At 49.7% G+C, this 21,991-nt stretch overlaps 2 protein-coding genes across 3 annotated transcripts; one reads left to right on the top strand and one right to left on the bottom strand.

Moving 5' to 3' along the window:
- Positions 1-503: 503 nt before the first annotated feature.
- POLDIP2 (DNA polymerase delta interacting protein 2) lies at positions 504-14,740 on the bottom strand. Its single transcript, XM_083587302.1, has 11 exons — positions 14,412-14,740; positions 12,276-12,357; positions 11,557-11,654; positions 10,220-10,316; positions 9,281-9,356; positions 7,816-7,923; positions 6,437-6,573; positions 5,695-5,721; positions 5,394-5,519; positions 4,416-4,495; positions 504-3,034 (listed from the first exon to the last, which is right to left on the bottom strand). Exons 1-11 carry the CDS (start codon positions 14,621-14,623, stop codon positions 2,920-2,922), a joined length of 1,158 nt encoding a protein of 385 aa, XP_083443428.1. The 5' UTR covers positions 14,624-14,740; the 3' UTR covers positions 504-2,919.
- A 97-nt stretch (positions 14,741-14,837) lies between these two features.
- VMA12 (vacuolar ATPase assembly factor VMA12) lies at positions 14,838-21,871 on the top strand. 2 transcript variants are annotated; one of them, XR_014541886.1, is made up of 7 exons: positions 14,838-15,350; positions 16,555-16,628; positions 16,855-16,944; positions 17,621-17,663; positions 18,216-18,369; positions 20,177-20,289; positions 21,102-21,871. XR_014541886.1 is itself a non-coding variant. In XM_083587331.1 (6 exons), exons 1-6 carry the CDS (start codon positions 15,158-15,160, stop codon positions 21,195-21,197), a joined length of 609 nt encoding a protein of 202 aa, XP_083443457.1. In that variant the 5' UTR covers positions 14,905-15,157; the 3' UTR covers positions 21,198-21,871. The 2 variants fall into 2 exon arrangements, 1 of the variants encoding a protein (XP_083443457.1); XM_083587331.1 differs by lacking the exon at positions 18,216-18,369 and having other exon boundaries at positions 14,905-15,350.
- The last annotated feature ends 120 nt before the right edge of the window (positions 21,872-21,991 follow it).

The raw sequence follows: 21,991 nt of genomic DNA, 5'->3' as shown, positions 1-21,991 counted from the left end.
AAATTTTATTCTATTTAATATTCTGTTGGGAGCCGCCCAGAGTGGCTGGGTAAACCCAGCCAGATGAGCGGGCTATAAATAAATTATTATTATTATTATTATTATTATTATTATTATTATTATTATTACCACATCCCATCCCCGGATGCCCCCACTGCTGTCACTATCCAAGAAAGAAACAGAAGGAGCTGACAAAATCTGGGCTGGAGGCAAAGCAATGGTCAGTCTGAGCTAAGACTTTGGGACATAAAGACATTGGGTCTGGAGCGACTCCCCATGCTGCATTCATGCACACGAAGGACCACACTGGAAAGGCTGGTCTACCTAGGGAAGGTCATTTTCAAGCTTTTCAGATCCAGGACTGTTTTAACTCAAATCATGCATTTAGAGACCAGTTTCTTTTATCTTTTGCCATATATCAACATGGCAATAGTGATCCTGTTGCAATCCACCAGTTGAAGACCAGTGGCCTGGGGACCCCCCACGACACCAGGGCACACGGATTACTTCAACACTTTTTATTTAATAGCGTTTTTTCGTTTTTTGTTTACAGTTATTTACATGACACGCCCAGCTCCTCTGCCAGAGTCTGGAAGCACTAATGAGGCTAAAGAGAAGATTCTCTCGTCTCTTTTAGATGTGGGTGGGGAAAGTCTGCAACAAACACAAGTCCTTTCAGCCCAGGAGACCTGAGACCTGCCTAAAAATGTAAAACAAAACCCCTGACACTTGGCAGGGAGCCCCCTCACTTCATGGCACTGCTGGCTTCAACACCTTCCCACAGCCAGGAGGGGGGCACTTCCCCAAAGGGACTGAGCTTTGCTCCGGTTTTGAGCCTCCGTGGGGTTTTGTTTTGGGGCTTAAACATAGGTCAGCTGACAGGCAGAAAAAATTAAAGAGCAGCAGGATGGAAAGCAAGTGGGTGGTGTGGAGGTGGCTGGACTCCCCCATCCACTTTGGCATTTACCATCAGCCCTCTGGTAGTTGGGAGAATGTTAATTGCGCCTGCAAAATATATAAAACCAGTTGAAGAAATGGGGGGAGAGTGGCAAGGAGCAGGTGTGAAGGGAAGCTGGCCCAGCCCCAGGCCTGACCTGCCACCATCTAGTCTCCAACGCTTGCTTAATACAGCATGACTGCTTCTTATGTGTGTTTAGCCTGCACAGTTTCAACCATCCATGGCTGAAGGCAGGCTGGTTGAAATTGCACAACTGAAACCCAAGCAAGGCGGAGAGCTTATACGGTGCCAGGTCTGCTTGGGGCTAGCTGGTGCCTAAAGAGCTTTTAAGGTTTCTGCTTTGCTTGGGGGACAAGGCTGGCTCAGTGTGTCAGCTCCGGGATCCTCTCGCAGGGCCAGCCAAGTTCCTGTGAGATCTTGCCTGAGCATCTCTAGCTTCCCAGAGTTCGCTGGCTGAGTGGGCCTTGATCAGCAAGCAGAGTTTAAAAGCTCCTTTGGACCAGGTCCACTTGGCACAAAAGCCTTGTGAGGACTGGGGGTTCTCTCTTTCTCTCCCCACTCTCACCTGCTAGCTACAGGGCAAAACCAAGGGTTTGGGTAGATGCAATTTTCATGTAAACCTGGAAAACCTGGAACTGAACTCCCATGTAAGGTGCAATCCTACTGTGCACTCTTCCAGAGTCCAAAGAGGAGCTATAAAGCAGCTCTTGCTTTCACAGCTTAAAAAGCTTTGCCAACTTGGGCGCTACAGATGTTTGGGACTGAACCTCCTGTCAGTCTGTACCCCAGGCTGGTTGAGAAACAATCAACCTTCCACAGGTGGCACTGTCCCTGCCAGGGAGGGCAGCACCAGGAGTGCTGTAGCTACGCATCAGCAGAACGAGACGGTTAGCAGCTGCCAAACGGGAGGGGACAACAACAGGTTGTGGCTATAACAGGACAAGACGATGCAGCGTCACCTAGACTGGCACTGCTGCAGCTCCCTGGCCTGGCTCTCATCTTTGGCCTTTGATTTGGAGCAGACCTCTTGCAATTTCTGTTATGCTCCTAGCAGGGAGGGGACCAGAACAGGCTGGATCCTGAGAGGAGCATCCCTGAGACTGCAAACCGACCTGTGGCCCAAGCCCCTGGGGTTGGGAGCCTGCAACATAAATGGCTCTGGAGAAGGAGGTGAGGCCAGATGGAAATGGGATCTAGAGGAAGCAACACAGCTGGAGGAGGGGGCGGGGGGACACAACATGTGATCTGCAACAGACACCATCACTTGAGGGCCAGAGGACAAGGACATGGAGCCTGTGGGGACCCTCTAGGCACTGCCAAACTTCAACTTCCAGCAGTTCTGGTGAGAGAGGAGGATGGAGAATCATAGCCTCGTAACAACCAGAGGGCAATAAGCTCCTGGCAGAGGCTGCAGGACAGAGGCCTCCCCGCACTCCCCTCCTGCTCTGGCCTTTGCCCAAAAGGGAGGCAGGCTCACTTCTGGGAGGGGCCAGGCCTGGGATGGATGTAAATCAGGGCAAGAACGATGGTGGGCGGGATGGGGAGGATACAAAAGGAAGACTTGGGCAGTTCGCTGGGGAGGGCCTGTTTTATTCAGAGAAAAACACACACTACCTCACATTCCGGGGGGGGGGGGGAGGCGACTCCATGCGACAGTCAGCAGAGACCCTCCCCGTGGGCTCCATCAACAGCAGGTTTGTCCCAGGTCGCCCGGTACTCTCGAGTCCCTGGGGAGGGGGGCTGATGGCACCAAGCAGCCATGAAACAAGCCAGGTTTGAATTCCAAGCAAACTCCAGATTCCGGCCATTGTGAAAAAGAAACGGGGGGGGGGGGTGTTTCCATGTTTTTGTGTTTTCTTAAAAGAAAAACCAGAACTAGCGTCAGCCCCTGAGAGAGGAAGAAAAGGGGCTGTTTGTTTGTGGGTAAGTTGGGGGGAAGCCAAGCTGTCCTGAGGGCTGCTCTACCAGTGGAGGCCAGAAGGGGGCGTCTTCTCGTCCTTATTGCTTTCCAGGGAAAAGGGTGGGATCCGGACGTCGAAGTGGGAGCCGTCGGGCCGCTCAAAGCGGAAAGTGCCCCTACGGAGCAAAAGCAGAGCTCAGAGTGAGGGGTGACCCAGAGCAGGTTAGGGGGCAGGCGGGGGACACACAACCATGTCACTCTGTTCGGGGCCACTCCCGTTTATTGTTTCTTAAACCTGATAGCTCAGGAGGACTGCACTGCCACAATAGGCAAGAGAAAATATATCTGTACTGCAATTTTAACTCCACCTTCTTCTTTCAACAAGACCATAAAGAGAGCTCTGCTGGGTCAAGCCCAAAGGGGCCCATCTAGTCCAGCATCCTGTTCTCACAGTGGCCAACCAGATTCCCCAAAGGGAAACCCACAAGCCCTCTCCCCTCCTGGGGTTTCCAGCAACTGATAATTAAAAGCATTTCTGCCTCTGACCATGGCAGCAGAGAGGAGCCATCGTGGGTAGCAGCCATCGATAGTCCTCTCCTCCTTGTTATCCGTTAGCTAGTCTCCTCTCCCTCCTCCAATACTTTTCATCTTTCCTTCCTTTATGCTTCCCAACGAGTCTGGCAGCTGATGCTGCACATTCTTTTTAAAGCAGCTCATCAGAACCAGGGTGGGTTGGAGGAACTGGGATGCATCCAGCTGAATTTTACTCCTAGAGCGGAGTCAGTGAAATTAACAGACCTAATTTCTGCCAGTCTGCTCTGAGTAGGACAAACATCAGATAAAACCTACTATTGGCAGAGACATCTAACAGCAAAGCTCTTCCGTTTATGCAGTGGCGTAGCGTGGGTTGTCAGCACCCGGGGCAAGGCAAGTAATTTGCGCCCCCTAACCCGTGGATTTGCGCCCCCTAACCCGTGGATTTGCGCCCCCTAACCCATGGATTTGCCCTAACCCCAGATGTTGCGCCCGGTGCGGCCCGCCCCCCCTGCACCCCCCACGCTACGCCACTGCGTTTATGAACACATTTCATAAACATACCAGGCAGGAAAAGGGAAACTTCCAATTGTGTGGCAGTTAACGTAAGAATGTAAGTAGCGGCTGCTGGATCAGGCCAAAGGGGGCCCAAAACAGTCCAGGTTCCTGTTCTCACAGCAGCCTACCAGATCTCCCCCCTCCTGTGGTTTCTAGCCACTGGCATTCAGAAGCATTGCTGCCTCCAACTGTGGAGACAGGGTAGAGCCATCCTGGCTGGTAATAGGTGATACTGTGTTAAGATTTGATGATCAGAAGTGGCCAGGGCCAACCTGAGGGACCTGTAAACACCAGCCCTCTGATTCAATACATTCCCAAGGCAAGTTTCTCACCCCACCTGGCCAACCTGCCCGTTTAGCCACCTGGCCGCCACCACCTTGGGGAGGCTGCCCCCCCCCTCCGCTGGCTTCCCACCCTCCTCTCTGGTCTTTCCAGCTGTGGCTCTGGAAGCCTCCGGTTCCTTACCACATGTGGCCGCTGGATGCTTGCAGGGAGACATGGCTGCTGTACTGGAAGGCTGGCTGTTCTTTGGACAGGACTGGCTCCTGGGGAGAGAAAACGAAGCATCACTGGAGAGCCGTCTCCCGCCTCACCTCCTGCTCTGCAATAAGAACAACCTTCACCAACCATCTGGGGGCTGATGGGAGTTGTTCATGCTAAACTGCTTTGTTCTGTTTGAGACTTCTTCCAGGAAGAAGAACGTAAGACCGGCTGCGAGACCTGGAAGACCTTGCAGGTCCTTTTCCACCTGGCCTGGGTGGGTGGGGACCTGGCTGACTCCAGCTACAAATGCTGAGGCCAGAGACGATCTTGGCTGTCTTTCAGTGCAGACCCAGGTCTTCCAGCCTGAGCTTCCACAGCTGCTGCCCGCCATGAACCACCACTGGCAGCAACAGCAGCAGACACATTCTATGCTTAAGACAATATTTCATTCTCTTGCCAATTACGCTGTTTTAAATGTGCATTTTATAGCTGACTTCCTTCAGTAATGTTTTCCTTTGATATGTTAAAGATTTTTTTTTGTTAACTTTGCTGCATTAAATGTGCATTCTGCAGCTGACCTCTTTTGCAATGTTTCATTTTGAAATCTTTTAAGATAATATCTCAGCTTCCTGTATTATGTGGCTTTGAATGTAGACTTTATATTTGACTTTCTTCAGTAATGTTTTAATGTAGGGTTGTTAAACCACTTTGAGATTTTGTGTTCTTAAAAATATAGATACAGAAACGAAATGAATATTAACAGTCATGGTAGGAGCCTGCGGCTGCATCAAACCAATGGCCCATCCTGTTGTCACAGCAGCCCACCAGAAGCCCCAGTGAGTAGACCTTTGGCAAAACCCGAGCATAAGAGCCCCCTCCCCTCCTGCAGAGCCAGCCACTGGTACTCAGAGGCAAGAGATAAAAGGCCAGTTTTAAACCCCCTCCAGGGGGGGCACTTACTCTCCCCACGACCCCTCGGCCGCGGACTGTCTCCAGCGTGCCCGACAAGCTGAATATCCTCCAGTGCCGTTCCCGGAGCTGCACGACTTCATTGTTGAGGTTCTCCAGGCGGATGCAGTAGCGCCACTTGACGCGAGAAGGAGTGAGGAGTCACAGTCAGAGCAGGAGAGCCAACAGCAAAGGGCTTCCCAGCCAGAAAGGGGGGGGGGGCTGCCCACAGAGGCCTAGACACCCTTGCAAGGCCAGAGCCCTCTCCGCCACTCCACCCTTCGCATGCAAGCCCAGGAGAAAGAGCACTCACCCAGTAGACGTGGGAATTCTGGGCTTCCTGCAGGAGAGAAGAAGAGAAGGCAGCCTTTGTCATAAACAGTGCACTCCATGTCAGAAACCCATGGCTACCGGCCGCTCCCCACAGGATTTCCAAGACCCACATCCCTGGGAGAGACAAGGAAGGGCTGGCCAACAGAGAAATGATAGGAGCCCACGATGGGCATTGCAATCTTACTCGGCTACAAGTGATCGCCAAAGAGAAAGAAGACTGCCTTAGTGGTTTTTCATGAAGTCTGGAGGGGTCTCACTCACAGCAGGTTTCTGTTTATTCATGGCAACTACTGGGAATCTCTGTCTAAAGCCCTGACAACTGATATTGAGGAGACCCCTTTTGGTGCCTGTTTAGACAAGCCATAGAGAATGCCCAGTGGACTGAAGCCCAACTGACCCTTTTGCCTGACCTAGCACAACAGCCCTTTCTCCTTACAACCCTGGGACGGTTTAGGAGAGAACCAGCCCCACATGATGATTTCCTAAAGATCTGGACCCATTCGCTTTGCGACGCAAGATACAGGCCTGAGGATGGCGTATGAAACCTGCAGGGTCTGCGACACGTTCCCCTGGAAGGGCCACCCAACCAGCTGCTCCCGTGTCAAGGTCCCTGAGGATTTGGCGACACTACGACTTGTGTCGGAAACAATGGCTGCTGCTGACAGGCGTACCCACAGCGAGGCCTCCAAGGGACCCCAAGGGGCATGGGGCCAGGCACCTACCCGCATGCCCATGTAGAAGGGGATCACTGTGACCCGGATGTTCTCTGTGGTTTCCCGGTGCACGTCGGACAGCTCCAGCCACGGGTGGTTCTTCTCCTGCCACGCACACAGTGTGTCCCTAGCCACAAAGGGTGGAACTGGAGGGGAGAGAGAGAGAGACAAAGGTATTTCCAAGGGAAAGTAAGCACAGAAGGTGTTTACCTACAGAAAGTAACGTGGACAAGACTTTGGGGGAAGCAAGTTGAAGTGGAAATTACAGTATGCGCTTTGCTATATGCGCTTTACAGTATGCCGGAAACTACAACTAATCCAGAATGCGGCAGCTAGACTGGTGACTGGGAGTGGCTGCCGAGACCACATAACACCAGTCAACTTCAAAGTGTTGGTGCTGACCTTTAAAGCCCTAAACGGCCTCGGTCCAGTATATCTGAAGGAGCATCTCCACCCCCATCGTTCTATCCAGACACTGAGGTCCAGCTCCAAGGGCCTTCTGGCGGTTCCCTCACTGCGAGAAGCCAAGTTACAGGGAACCAGGCAGAGGGCCTTCTGGGTGGTGGCGCCCATCCTGTGGAATGCCCTCCCATCAGATGTCAAAGAGAACAGCAACTACCAGACTTCTAGAAGACATCTGAAGGCAGCCCTGTTTAGGGAAGCTTTTAATGTTTGGTGCATTACAGTATTTTAATATTTTGTTGGAAGCAGCCCAGAGTGGCTGGGGAAGCCCAGCCAGATGCACAGGGTATAAATAATAAATTATTATTATTATTATTATTATTATTATTATTATTATTATTGCTATATAAATTGTACGTGAAGAGATGTGGAGGAAAAGAGTGTGTGAGTAATCTGTTTACTCAGGTTATATTAAGAAAGTGTCAAGAATGTTTGCGCAGGAAGAACTCATCCTTGAGCTCACCCGATAAGGAGGGGAGGCACCCTGTTCCTCTCAATGAATCAGGCACCCAGCTCTGGTCATGCAGGAAGGCTTTTCCTCTCTCACAACATGACTTAATTCCTATGTGCTAAGCTAAGGCAAGGGAATGCCTTTTTTTTAAGCCTGCATGGTTTATAGGCCGAGGGACTCCTCATTTGGGGGTCCCCCAGCGGCCACTGTTGTTCCGACCAAGTAAAGCTGTCTCAAACATCACAACGGTGTGTTTGTTGAACAAAAATCTGCCGCAAACGGTTTTAAAAACGTATCATTCACCTTGCATAAGAAGAAGGGGGAAATCAGGAAAAAGGCCACATTTATTGCAGCTTTTGGCTTAGCTGGTGCACCACTGAAAGCACCGAGCTGTGCTTCAGCCCATGCCTGCCTCTCTTAGATTGGGGAGAACATATTGACCTTTGCAGCCTTTCCCCCCCAAGTAAGAACTCACCTTTCGTCTGATCGTACAGGAGGAACCGTTCGAACAACTCGTGCTGGATGGGCACCTGGTCGGTGGAGGTATATGGAAGGATGTCTTCGTGGCTTACATAGTCAAGTCCTAGAAGGGGATCCCAGAGAAAAAACACACATCTAGGTATTTGCAGAGGCCAGGTAACAGCAGCCAAGTGCATCAGTTATTATCCTCAGCTTCAGAATCAGAACACAATCCTGTCCAGAAGCCCCAGCTGACACGCCCACAAAAGACAACAAATTATCCTACTCGGAGGAACATAGGAAGCTGCCTTTTGAAGTAGTGGCTCTAAAGATTCTAGTCCTCATGGTTCCAAATATAGACCAGGTTTCAAACGTTACATAGGAAACTGCCTTATCGTGAGTCAGACCACTGGTCAATCTAGCTGAGTCCCGTCCACACTGATGGGCAATAGCTCAAAAGGGCTTCAGGAAGGAGCCCCTCCCAGCCCTGCCTGGGGACTGAACCCAGGACCTTCTACATGCAAAGCAGATGATCTGCCACTGAGTGACAGGCTGACCGCTGGTCTAGGTGCCTGATCAGATGGGGGTCTATTTGCCCAATTGAATGAGATTTTTATATGTTTGTATTATATAGAACTGACCATAAGCACACAAGTCAGGTAAACATGGAATGAGATTTTAAAAACTAGTCCACAAAAGGAAAAAGGCTAACCTATTCCTTTATATCTCCCAGTAGATATGTGGTTGTTGTTTTTTTTTAAAAAGAAGACCACCACTTGATTGTAAAAGAAAAAACCCCGCAACAGTTCACAAAGTAGGCCCATTGAAATGAATGGCCACAATTCACATACTGTATTTTCTGGCGTATAAGACTACTTTTTAACCCAGGAAAATCTTCTCAAAAGTCAGGGGTCGTCTTATACGCCGGCTACAGCAGAAGCTCCTGCAGCAACTCCCCACCAAAGGATAAAACGACAGCAAATTAAATCAGAGGACACCAAGCTCTCTAGATGAAGCAGAAATACGCTTGAAAATTGGCCCCAGAAGCCCCCGGCCACTGGGAAGTGGAGCGGATTTCCCAGCCGGACTGGAGACTGGTTTTTTTAATTTTTATTTGGTGTGCGTTGGAAGAGGGGTAGTCTTAAACGGCGAGTATATCCCAAACTCTATATTTTAACTGGAAAAGTCGGGGGGTCATCTTATACGCCCTGTCGTCTTATACGCTGGAAAATACGGTAGATCCATTAATTTAAATGAGTCTACTCTGAGTGGAAGATGTTTGAATAAAACCCTAACAGAGTATGTTTTACCGCTTTGCTCTTTGCCCCACCCTGGAAGTGCACGGAATAAATTTAATGAATAATAAAACCAGCTTCCCACTCCCCTGCATGAACACTTCAGGGATTTACACGCAGAGCCTGGGGAAATGTTGGGCAGCCTCCTGGACCCTCCCCAGGCAGCCACAGGGACAGCTTGCTCACCTGGGATTGCATAGAGGGCTCTGCTGTCGTCATGGTTCGCTAAGAAAGTCACTGCTTCTGTCTGCGATCTCTGAGACTGAGGAAGAAATGGCAAAGACAGCACTTGAGAGCTGCAATTATTTTGAGTTACTAAATAATAATACTGTAATAATAATAATATACCACCCTTAATCTAAGGATCACAGAATGGTTCACAGATTAAAAACACAAAAATACACACCACAATAACAAATCAAACAATAACACCCACACAGTTTAAAAGGCCATGGATTTAATTCGCTAAAGGCGTGGAAGAAGAGGGATGCTTTTGCTTGCCATCTAAATACATGTAATGATGGTGCCTGACAAGCCTCGCCTACAACTGGAGAGCCACCACAGCAAAGGCCAGGTCTCATGTTGCCACCATCCAGAACTGTTGTGGAGAGGAAGTACAGAGAAGGACACTCGAAGAGCCCTTCTGGATCAGGCCAATGAATCATCTAGTCCAGCATCCTGCTCTCACTGTGGCAAACCAGATGACAATTATGGGAAACCTGCAAGCAGGATTCGACCACAAGAGCAGCACTCTTCCCTCCCGTGGTTTCCAGCAGCTGGCATTCAGAAACATTGCTGCCTCTGACCGGGGAATCAGAGCATAGTCTTCCTGGCTAGTAGCCAACAATAGCCCTCCCCTCCATGAATTGGCCTCACCCTCTTTTAAAGTCATTTAGGCTGGGGGCCGTTGCTGCCTCCTGTGGGAGGGAGTTCCACAGCTTAACTCTTTGGAGGAAGGGCAGGATACAAATTTAACCAACACAACAATTAATAACAAAGGCCGTGTGTTAACCACCTCTGATGTAAGGCACCCTTAGATGGACCCTCCGACCGGCTCCCTCCCTACTCTGTATGGCATCCTAGTCGTGCATGGAGGGGGGGGAGGAGGAAGGCTGAAGCACTTACTATATGTGGGCAGTCCCGGGCATCTATGAGAACCTGGTAGTACGTGTGCGTCTTGCCTTTCACTTCCTTGGATCCGTGCCCAGCTGCATTCTCACCCCTGAATCAAGACACACAGCGTGTTTTTACAACCTCTTCTGTTAATATTATTACAATTGTTATTGTTATTAAAATTTGTGTACTGTCCTTCATCCGAAGATCACAGGGTGGTTCACAACATAAAAATACAAAATGAGAACACAAAATATATAATAGAGCAAAAACCAAACCATTCACACCCTGCCCTCCCCGAAACACATTTAAAAGGCTACAGAACGCTCGATCAGGCAAAGGCCTGGTTATATGCTAAATCCACAACAGATTTCTCATTTCACAGAGCAAGTGTGGATGTGCTGTCTCTGACGCAGGGCGGCAGCTCAGCCTCATTGGGGAAGAAAAAAGCCTCTTGTATGAGAAAGGAGAGGAAATGTTACAAACCGGAAAATCCCAAAAGTCACATATATACAGTGGTACCTCGGGTTACATACGCTTCAGGTTACATATGCTTCAGGTTACAGACTCCGCTAACCCAGAAATAGTACCTCGGGTTAAGAACTTTGCTTCAGGATGAGAACAGAAATCTGAACAGAACGGACCTCTGGAACGAATTAAGTACTTAACCCGAGGTACCACTGTATTCCACTACCTTGGTGTCTCAAGCTTTCTTAATGAACTTCCTTTATTTTAATTAGGTATGTTTTCACTGTGCTAATGAAATTATTTTATTGCTTATGTTAACTGTGTGTAAATATGTCATCATTGTTTTTATACCTTTAAACTGGTTAGAAGCTATTTTGGTGTAAATAAATAAATGCAAAAAACCCAGTGTCCTTTAATATGGCAGCAAATACAGTTAGGAACTTAGTTCTTGAACGTTTTGGCTCCCGAACTCCGCAAACCTGGAAGTGAGCGTTCTGGTTTGCGAATGTTCTTTGGAGCCCAAATGTCTGACGGGGCTCCCGATTGAGTGCAGGAAGCTCCTGCAGCCAATCAGAAGCCGTGCCTTGGTTTTCGAACATTTTCGGAAGTCGAACGGACTTCCGGAACAGATTCTGTTCAAGAACCAAGGTACAACTGTATTTTTCAATGACTTAAATAAATTGTTTACTGTCAACCACTCGGAGTAAGCTGTATATAAATTACATTCAACAAAATGATTAAATAAAGCAGGGCAAGCTCTGCCCACTGCCCACTCTAAATACCAACCACAACAACTTCTTAAAGCGCACTGAGCTTCTTAACATGCTCCTCTCCCTCCCCATTTCTGGCTGCCCGTGAGTGAAACACAAATCCTTCCTTACTTTTCAGGCACCGGGGAAGCCACGTCTCTGTCGTACAGCCTGGCTTGCCAAGGAAACAGGACTATCCCCCGGTATCCAAATACACTGTGGAGAAATAGCTGAAAGAAAAGAGCACAGGGGACAGGACGAGAGAAAGCGTCAAGCGAGGCAGGCCAAGGCAGAAGAGAAAGCAGAATTTGCTCCAACCATCACGGTGAGAAATGGCAGCTCCAAGGAACCAGCTTCAGAAGGGAGGGAGGTGGGCAGCTTTATGGCATCTATTGCTACCTAATCCAGAGTCTAAGGGGTGTGTGTGTCAAAACAAACGACAAAGGCTCCAGTAAAGGTCATGTGAAGGAAGCCAAAAATGCAGCTGTGGGCAGGACCCAAAAAATGCTACAGGTCCTGACAGTCTTCAACATCCATACTGTGTCACAGCGATGGCTTACAAGAGCCAACATTCTTTTCCACTGAGAAAAGCTTCTCTGCCTGGTTGCCTTGAAGCCAAAAAATCTGCGTGTTCCTGTGGGCAACCAGACAAGGATCCCTTTATAAGGCTGGGCTTGCAGAATATGGTCCGGAGGTGTCCCTTTATAGCAGCACCAACTGCAAAAGAGATGGGGACACCAAAAAGAGAGGATCCCAAGCTGACCCAATCCAGTGTAGAGCAAGAGGCTTCCAATGCCTCTGATTCCACCCTGCCACACCAAAAACTGACCTGTGTCAGATTTCCCACTTACCTGACCCGTGTCATATTTCCCATGCTGCTTTGGCACTTCAAATACACCCACCGTCTCCAGCACTTTGCCCTCAGGGCGATTCCTAGGGTGAGGACAGAGAGAAGGCAGGACGTCAAGCTTGCCCAGAGTGTTGGTCACTGAGTTGCAAATCTGAACTGGCTTTGGACGTCACCCCCCGCCCCCCTCCCAACCACAGCTCAGCTTTCAGACTCCTATTCAGCTGGGAGCCCAGTGATGCTGATCTGCCCCACTCACAACAAATACAACAAGGAAGTAGCAATGAATAAAGTAAAGCTACTTGTTTAAAGTTTAACTCCAGAGGTAACTGCAGTCATGATGTCCGAGAGCTCAGATGACTTTTGAAAGGAACAGATAAACTCGGGAGGGAGGGAAGTCTATCGATGGATGTTTGTCATGATGGTTAAAGAGAGCCTTGCACATCCTGAAGCAGCATAGCTCTGGGGATAAGAACACAGGGGAGTGTGTCTGTGGGTCCTGTTTTGATAGCTGAATTAGGTGCAAAGTGAAATCTCATTTTGCACTGGCAAAGTCAGGCAGGAGCAAGCAGGCCTCAAAGTGATTTGCGGGAGACCAGTAAGGGTTCCCGACTCCGAATGCTTTAAACGAGACTTCTCCAACCTGCTGCCTGCCAAACGTTTTCAACTACAAGTCCCATCAGCCCCCAGCATCCTACAGTCTTGCTGGATGAGAGTTGCGGTTGAAAACATCTGGAGGGCCCTTGGTTGGTGGAAGGCCAATTTAAACAATAGCAACAAGGTAGTAGTATCAATTACCAATGATAACTCACGTCATTCTAATAAGAATGGGAGAACTTCTCTCTCAAGGCACCTTTATGCATTGAGCTCCACCCCCACAAGCCACTATTTTGCCCCTTGGTGTGGCTGGCAGGCCTTCAGGCTCTCTCTTTCTCTCTCGCCATAATATTGCACACACCCAGCGTTTGAAACTCCCATTGTTCTAGGCACATTTTGCGGCAGGGAATTTCATTAGCACAAGCAGTTTCTGAGCTCTGGGCGCAATACTGTGCCTAAGATTTCAGACTAAAAATGCCGCTGCTGTTTTTCTTCCTCCCCATTTCCAGCCACTCTCTGAAGACTGGAGATGAGACCCTCTTAAGAATATTATGGGGGTGGGCAGGGGAAGGACTAGACCATTTGAAAAATGAACAAAAGCTTTTAGCTGCAGTTCATTCATTTTCAGCTTTGCATTCTTGTTATTAAAAAGTGCACCTAGACATTCTGTTAGACCTACCTAGACCTAGACCTACGTTTAAGGTGCCATTTAGCCCCTAGTTTTCATATCTCTGTTTCTAACACTCCACACACCCCACAAAGCAGAACCTACAAGTATATTTATGAACTGTTAACCTCCAGGGACAAATTAATCTCTGCAAAACACCTGAGCATACAACTCTGCTTGAGCCTCCTTTCTGCCGGCACTCACCACCTAAGTTTGCTATTAGAGGGAGCAACGGGCACAAACACACTCAGCAGCTATTTAGGAAATGACAAACAGAAGGAAGCCCTGGCTGTTGGATCAGGCCAAAGGGGACTCACCTCGTCCAGCACTCTGCTTCCACACAACGGAAGGGCCCCAGTGGGAAGCCTGCCAGCAGGACATGAATGAGGAAGGGGGGGGGATGTTCCACCATCAAATGCAAGAGCTGCAACATACCTATGAGAAGCTTAACGGGGTTTACCCAGTTGGCAACTGTTCATGCAAGAATTTTGGGGGGATCCCGATCAGAGCCCTGGTGGAATGTCCTCGGCCTCAATGGATTCCCTCACCTCCACTATGGATACAGCCAGAAATCGTTGGAATGTGGGGGAGGAGGTCGTCCTGAAAAGTAAGACCCCCCATCCCCCCACTGTACCCTCAAGCCCAGGCATCCCCAAACTCGGCCCTCCAGATGTTTTGGGACTACAACTCCCATCATCCCTGACCGCTGGTCCTGTTAGCTAGGGATGATGGGAGTTGTAGTCCCAAAACAGCTAGAGAGCCGAGTTTGGGGCTGCCTGCTCAAGCCCCTCTTCCCAGCTGTGGCCCCCACCCCACCCCAGCTCCCCCCTCCCTGAAGCCCCCCCCCGGCGTGGCTCCCCCTTCCTCTCCGCTCACCGTGAGGAAAGGGCCCTCCGGGGGACCAGGCCAGGCCACGCCCACAGGCCCGTCCCGCGCGCCGCCCCTCGCAGCGCCGCCGCCGCTCCGCAGGGCAGCCCTGAGCCGCACGAGGACGACGAGGAGGAGGAGGAGGCCCTGGCCCGGCTCAGCGCCACCGCCGCCCAGCACCGGCTCCGTGCCGCCGCCGCCGCGCAGGCCGCTGCTGCCATCCCGCGGCCCTGGCGCAAGACAGGCCTCAGCGGGCGCCCACAATGCACCGCGCGCCCGCGCCGCCGCCGCAGCCTCAGGCCCCGCTTCTTCGTCTGAGGGGCGGAGAGGACGGGGTCTCTCTGGCCCGCGCGTAGGCCATAGAGAGGGGAAGGCGAGGGGAAGGCTTCCGGGTCACTCGCTCGGCGCCGCTTTCTTCCCCATAGAGATAAGAACGTGTAGAAGGAGCCCGAATAGGAAGTTTCCGGGGTTGTTCCTCACCCCCCCCTCCACGCGGGTTTAAATGATTATAAACATTTGTGTTTTCGGGAACTAGACCAGAGTTTGCAGAAAGCTTTAGATGACGCAGGCCGCTTATTTATTCGGAGCGCTTCTTGCCCTCCTTTTGGCCGCGGAGTGAACCCGGAATATGCTTCTCAGGGCGACGAGGCGCCCTCTCTTCCCTTTTGTGCCCTCTTTGTTCACCTCCCTCTTCGGGTTGCCGCGGTAACCCCAGTCAGATTCTTCCCTGCCCACTTCAGGCCCCGAGTGGTCATATGACCAGCGGCACTTCCAAGATGGCGTCCTCCGTGAAGGTGGGACCTGCGCTGCGGGGGCTCCTGCGGGGCTCCGAGGCGCAGCGGCTGCCGGAGGAGCTGCGGGCCGAGCTGGAGGCGGCCCTAGCCGAAGAGGAGCCCCGCTTGTCCTTCCACTTAATCCGAAAGCTCCACCGAGCGCTGCGGGAGGCGGGTGAGGAGAGCCCCCCCCGGGGACTTGAGGCAGGGGTCGTGATCTTTGACCTTCGAGACGGAGGGGCAGTTCTAATCCCTGTCCGAAAGAGGCTGCCTTCTTTCCTCCACCCCCTGTGAGCTTCCTCTCGAGTAAACTAACCAACGCTTAGAAGGGGCACCTGCATATAGATATACAGTGGTACCTCGGGTTACATACGCTTCAGGTTACAGACTCCACTAACCCAGAAATAGTGCTTCAGGTTAATAACTTTGCTTCAGGATGAGAACAGAAATCGTGCTGCGGCGGCAGCGGGAGGCCCCATTAGCTAAAGTGGTTAGCTTCAGGTTAAGAACAGTTTCAGGTTAAGAACAGACCTCCGGAACGAATTAAGTACTTAACCCAAGGTACCACTGTAATTGTATTCATGTCACGTGTTTCCATAAAGGAGCTCAAGATAATGTACATGGTTCTTCTCCCCATCCCACCCTGGTTATTTTATCTTCAGAACACTCCTGTGAGGTTGCTTAGACAGACAGAGAGAGAGAGAGAGAGAGTGATTGACCCAGGGCCACCCAGTGAACTTCATGGCTGAGTCGGCATTCAAACCTTGATCTGCTTGGTTTCTCTGCCCAAGACTTAACCACTACACCACACTGACTCTACACTCAAAACACTACTACACCATACATAGCATAGGGTGCACCATGGTATACACACTTATTGGGGAACAAAATACATTGAAATGGGGGTGAATAGTAAAGGGAAACAGAGCCCATGTGGTGCCCTAGTAGAGTGTTGGACTGGAGGGTGGGGGGTGAGAGAGGCAGGACCCTTTACCATACTTTACAAGCTTGTTAGGATACAAGTGTTCAAATTTCCAACCAGTTATGAAGGGCTTGCTTGGTGACCTTGGAGCCAGTCACTATCTCTCAGCCTATCCGACCTTGCAGGTTTGTCATGAGGATGAAATGGTTTCCCTCCTGTGCACATGTGGAAGGGCAGGACTTCAATCCTAAATTCTCTAGTTAAAAGAATCGAGGTGAAAACCTTCTCCGCACCTGAGACCCTGGAGTGCAGCTACCAGTCAAAGCAGACAGTACTGGCCTAAGTGGACAAAGAATCTGACCTAGGATAAGGCCATTTCCTATGTGCATAACATTGTATCTTTCAAATTCCTTTGGCCCAGAATTCTTATTGGTGACACACCTTTTTTTACTCCTAGGTTCTCAGGTATATCTTCATGAACTGCTGGAAGGCAGTGAGATCTTCCTTCCTGAAGAGAAAAAGCCTCCCAGGGTTTGTATGAAGCACTTACCTTTTTAATAAAAATAACTAGGTTGGAATCTCTGTGGCTTCTGATGTATAAAAGGCTTTGATAAGGAGATAACTTTGCATCTCCAAACACAAAGAAATCTCTAGTTACATGTATCTTTGGAAGCCTAAATCTCTCCACTCTCCCAACAAATATTTGGCATAAAACAGTGAAATTGCTGTTCCATTGCAAGTTTGTCTTCTGTTTCAGAATCCAGAATTAGTAGCCCGGTTAGAGAAGATCAAGGCCCAGCTAGCCAACGAGGAATACAAGAAGATAACAAGGAACATCAACTGCCAGGTGAGGGGAAAATATAAACCTGAACTGTCCCACCCTTAGCAAAGATCAGCCTGATCTTACTTAAGCCATCTACATAATACGGCTCTGCTTTGAGGAAGGGTTGGTGGATGTGGATACAGACCCTCAGTGAAGGGCACAGGGGTTCTGGAACTAAGAATTTGTGTTAAGCATGCAAATGAACATAATAAAGATTAAGCTTCAGGGTGAGGCCCTTTCCTTTGGGGAGGGAACCGGAGCTCAGTGGTGGAGCCCCTGCTTTGCATGCAGAAGGTCCCAGGTACAACCCCCAATGGCTCTGGCTAGGGCTGGGAGGACTCCCTGCCTGAAACCCTGGAGAGCCTCTGCCAGCATATGCAGTATTGAACTAGATGGACCACAGATCTGGGTCAGTATAAGGCAGCTTCCTATTTTCCTGTTCATAGAGTTGCTATATAGGCAGCTAATCTCTGGTTAGCATTAAGTATATGTGACTAGCACAGTTACTGTAGTTTCTGCTGTGGGATTTGGGTCCTGGAGCTCCACATTTTATTTCTGACGGCCTAGGTGACATTTTCACACCACACCTGGGAAGAAGGGAAGGCCTTTATTTGCCTTGGTCCTGAAGCTGCTTCGTTGCCAAGCAGAGCAGAGGAAAGCCTGTAAGAAGCTAACAAACTCTTCTCCCTCTTTCTTTTAGGAACTGAACCGATACGGCACTTTGGCTGACCTTGGAAGGCAAGGTGGGTTTCTGTGTTAAGAGCAGGTGGCATGTTGAGACAAGGAGAGGACAGATGGATGGGTGGTTGTGAGAGAGGGAAAGTAAGGCATCCATTAAAGGTGGCAGAAAGGGTGGGGTGGGAACTGCAGGAAGGGGAGAGGAGACTCCCAATTTAACCTTAGTTGAATTGATAGCAGCTCCTATGCATGTCTTTTCAGAAGTAATGCCCATTCATTGGAATGGGACATATCTCAAGTAAGTATGCACGATACAGCAACTTTAGTATTCCAGTCTTGATTTGAAATTTATTCCATAAAATTTATATACCATTTGATTGTGAAAAAAACAAAACTTTAAAGCAGTTTACAAAAAAAGGAGAAAAGACAAAGAAAAAATAGCAATAAGCACTTTTTGAAAGTTAAATTAACAATAGGAACAGATTAAAACTCACATCAACTTTCTTAATGTCTGAGTAGACTCTGGAATGAATTTTGCTTTTATTTAGTCGCTTAAGAAATAAAATAAAGTACAAGTCTTTGCAAACTAAGAGGGAAAACAACCCTTTTCATTTTAGAACCACGAAAATATGTTACTTCAATGTGGGAGAATCTGAGGAGTTTCTTCAAGCTTCATCATCCAAAAAAGGGGAAACCAAGTGCAGCTGCCCCCTATGTTAGGTTCTGAGGGGGATGAACTTTTCCCAGAAATCCTGCTCATTTTAATTTCAGGCAAGTTGACGTTGTGGGGGGCAGGAGTCACAGAGAGAAGGGAGTTGAAGAGGCAGGGAAGGCGGCACAAGATGGAAGAAAGAGCAGAGCAAAGAAGGAAAGGGAGAGGGAGACAGAGAGGTGATAGTAGCAGCAGCTGAAAGGAAAGCAGAAGATGCTGAGAGAGAGGGTAGAAATGTTTGAGGAGATAAAGAGAACCTAAGAAGAGCCTTCTGGATCAGGTCAGTGCCCATCTAGTCCGGGATCCTGTTCTCACAGTCGCCAGCCAGATGCCTGTAGGAAACCAATAAGCAGGATTCAAGCACAAGAGCAACTCTCCTCTCCTGTGGTTTCCAGCAACTGGTATTCAGAAGCATTGCTGCTTGTGACAGTGAAGGCAGATCATAGCCATCCTGGCTAATAGCCCTCTAGGAATTTGCTCAGTTCTCTTTCAATGCCATCTTTTCAATGCCTTGTGGCAGGGAGTTCCATAGTTTAGCTGTGTGCTGCTTTAGGGGTTGGACTCTGGCTTTAGGGGTTGGACTAGATGACCCCAGAGGTCCCTTCCAACTCTGCAACTCCATGAGAAAGAAAGGAGGCAGTGAAGGTTATGGAAAGTGAGAGAGAAGATTTTGTTGTTGTTAAGGAAAGGCAGACATAATGGTGGTGATGACTTGTCCTCTTGCTCAGTATCAACCACGGGCATAGAGAAAAGGGTTCAGAAGTTTTGGCCAACTACAGTGGTACCTCGGGTTAAGTACTTAATTCGTTCCGGAGGTCCGTTCTTAACCTGAAACTGTTCTTAACCTGAAGCACCACTTTAGCTAATGGGGCCTCCTGCTGCCGCCGCGCCGCCGGAGCACAATTTCTGTTCTTATCCTGAAGCAAAGTTCTTAACCTGAAGCACTATTTCTGGGTTAGCGGAGTCTGTAACCTGAAGCGTATGTAACCTGAACTGTATGTAACCCGAGGTACCACTGTATTAAATGAAAGATTGGTTCACTTGGTTCAAACTACTACATATAATATTGGAAAAAACAATAGCATGCCAGTACCTCAATGTGTGTAACATGTGGTGAGACTCCAGCACTGTTAAGTTAAAACTGAAAGTCAGAATGGGTCCAGTGTTCCTGTTTGGGGGTCAGAGGTGGGTCTCTGGTCTGGACTGGTTAAAGACCAACAGGTGTAGAAGCTCTAGGGAACCATGTTCCAACTTGTATTATGGCAGCTGCCTTTATTCCTGTTGAAAGCCAGTTCCTTTGGTCAGAACCATGAGGGCTGTTAGGGGAAGGGCTGCATGTTCCTGGCAGAGCCCCCACTTTCCATGCCTGTGGCCCCAGGTTCAATTTCACAACATCCCCTGGTTGGGCTGGGAAGGAACCCCTGCCTGAGACCCTGGAGAGCAACTGCTGCCGGTCAGGGCAGGCAATACTGAACTGGATGGTCCTTTTGCTTATTTCATAACGTTTACACGCTGCTTGATTGTAAAAGAAACCCCAAATTCGCAAGCTAAAACTTTCAAAAAGTTAAAGTAACAATTGACTAAAAACTAGCGTAGGCTTGTCTAAAGAATGTTTTTAGCAGGCGCTGAAGAGAGTACAGGGAATGCAAACTGCAGGCAGTTCCCAAGTTTTCAATGTTCTAGCCCAGTATATAGCAGCTTCCTGTGGGGCGAGGAGGAGCACTGCAGTGGGGTAATGAGGTGGGGTGGGGGTGGGCAAAGCTCATTTCAGAGGGGCAGGGGATTCCCTTTCCTCCTTAGGGTTTCAGTCATAGGGAATGGACCTTGCTGGGCCTGGGTCACACACTCTGCCTCTGCTTTTCCCAGTGAGGTCCACCAAAGCCTTGGTTGTCACCATCGTCAACTTCCTGGTCACTGTGGGAGCCACGTTTGCCTGCACCTACCTGGGCTCCCAGTACATCTTCGTGGAAATGGCACCGGTGAGTGGCAGCTGGGCCGGGGGGGGGACCATACAGGGGGCAGGGAGAGACTTAAGGAAAGCTCTGGATATTCCGTGGGTGGGAGGGGGTGAAGGGCAGCTCTCTTGAACAACATAGAGTTTAACCTTCCAAGGACACTGACAAGCTGGAACATGCGCAGAGTAGGGCAGCCAAGATGGTTAAGGGTCTGGAGTCAAAGCCTGATGAGGAACAGTTGAAGGAGCTGGAGATGTTTAGCCTGGAGAAGAAGAGACTGAGAGGAGATAGGAGAGTCATCTTCAAATATCTCAAGGGCTAGTGCACGGAAGAGGGAACAAGCTTGCTTTCTCCTGCTCTGGAGGGAAGGACTCGAACCCATGGCTTCAGGTTACAAGAAAGAAGATGGCTGCTAAACATCAGGAAGAGCAGTAAGAGCTGTTGAGAGGTGATGGACTCTCTTTCCTTGCAGGTTTTTAGGCAGAGGTTTGACGGCCATCTGTCTTGGATGCTTTAGCTGAGATTCCTGCATTGCAGGGGGCTGGGCTGGATGGCCTTTGGGGGTCCCTTCTAACTCCACAACTCTATGATCCTGCAATTCCTCCACTAGTGCATTTTTATGTAAAAGGGGGCGAGGGGAAGCCTTTAGTTTTGAATCCAAAAAAACAAAGGTTCTGACTCTAATACTAGATGCAAAAACCCCCTCAAAGGGTACAGATTAGCCCCAACCCCCCAAAAAGTCTAAAGCGGAAGCAAGGCAGGATGTCTCTTAACTGCAACTCATCTGGCAGAGGTGTCTGAGGCTGAGCTGACTTCCTTTCCCCCCTTCCTTCCAGCGTGTCCTGTCTGCCGTGGTCATGGCCTCCGTCGTGGGCTTGGCTGAGCTCTATGTGATGGTTCGGAACCTGGAAGGAGAACTGGGGGAGCCGTAGCCAAGGAGCCCTTCCTGCCTGGCCTTTCTCTCGGCCTGCTCTCCCCTCCCTCCATCCTTGCTGCTCCCCACTCGCGGCCGGGGAGGTGGGCTCGGCCCCCAGAGGCCACCTGCAAATCCCAGTACAAACTACCAAGGAGGAACAGGACATTCTCAATGCAACTCCTTCCTCTTGCAGCTACAGACAAGTCGGCTCCTTTTCCTTCCCCTGAGGCCTCTGTGCTTTTCCTTTCCCCAACAGGCCTCCCTTTTCTCTGGCACAAGTAATCTGGTGTGTTTTCAGTAGTTTGGGGTTTTTTTCCTGCAGGCCCTGAAGCTGCAAAGGGTCCAGGACTAGGGGATAGCAACTTCACACCAACAGGAGGAGATTTTCCCTCATGTTTCTGTCACACCCGCAAGCTGGAAGGTTGCTGTTTCCAAAGCGTTGGCTACCTGAGCTGGCAGTGCTAGAGGGTGCCCATAGCAACTACTTTTGTTGCCCTTTCGCAAACACAAAGGGACACACCATTTTGCTGTTACACCAAGCCCGGCAAGCAACCGTGAACGGCTGCGCCCTACCCCTTACAGTTTGGAGATGCTTCCCCCCCCTCCACAAACCGCCATCCCCTGGGTGTCGTGTTAATGTATAGAAATCAACCTTTGTTGTGTGCAATAAACGGATCAGAATCTGTTGAAGCTGCAACTCAGGCAGTTCTCTAGTAGCAGGTGTGGGGAGGTTCTGAGGGAGAGGAAGGCTACATACAGTGGTACCTCAGGTTAATACTTAATTTGTTCTGGAGGTCAGAACCAACAGAC

The sequence above is a fragment of the Podarcis filfolensis genome, assembly GCF_964270895.1.
Source record: "Podarcis filfolensis genome assembly, chromosome: 15".
Taxonomy (NCBI): Eukaryota; Metazoa; Chordata; class Lepidosauria; order Squamata; family Lacertidae; genus Podarcis; species Podarcis filfolensis.
The sequence above is the reverse complement of the archived record's forward strand: the minus strand, read 5'-3'. Positions and strand labels throughout refer to the sequence as shown.

What these genes read in the sequence shown, in the direction of transcription:
- POLDIP2 (XM_083587302.1), bottom strand. Translation starts at nt 14,623, where the DNA reads ATGGCAGCAGCGGCCTGCGCGGCGGCGGCGGCACGGAGCCGGTGCTGG. An exon ending in CCCGGGACTGCCCACATATA is followed by an intron (nt 9,357 to 10,219) that starts GTAAGTGCTTCA and finishes TTTCTTCCTCAG; the next exon opens with TCTCAGAGATCGCAGACAGA. An exon ending in CCTGTACGATCAGACGAAAG is followed by an intron (nt 6,574 to 7,815) that starts GTGAGTTCTTAC and finishes TCTCCCCTCCAG; the next exon opens with TTCCACCCTTTGTGGCTAGG.
- VMA12 (XM_083587331.1), top strand. Translation starts at nt 15,158, where the DNA reads ATGACCAGCGGCACTTCCAAGATGGCGTCCTCCGTGAAGGTGGGACCT. An exon ending in CCGAGCGCTGCGGGAGGCGG is followed by an intron (nt 15,351 to 16,554) that starts GTGAGGAGAGCC and finishes TTTTACTCCTAG; the next exon opens with GTTCTCAGGTATATCTTCAT. An exon ending in AAGAGAAAAAGCCTCCCAGG is followed by an intron (nt 16,629 to 16,854) that starts GTTTGTATGAAG and finishes CTTCTGTTTCAG; the next exon opens with AATCCAGAATTAGTAGCCCG.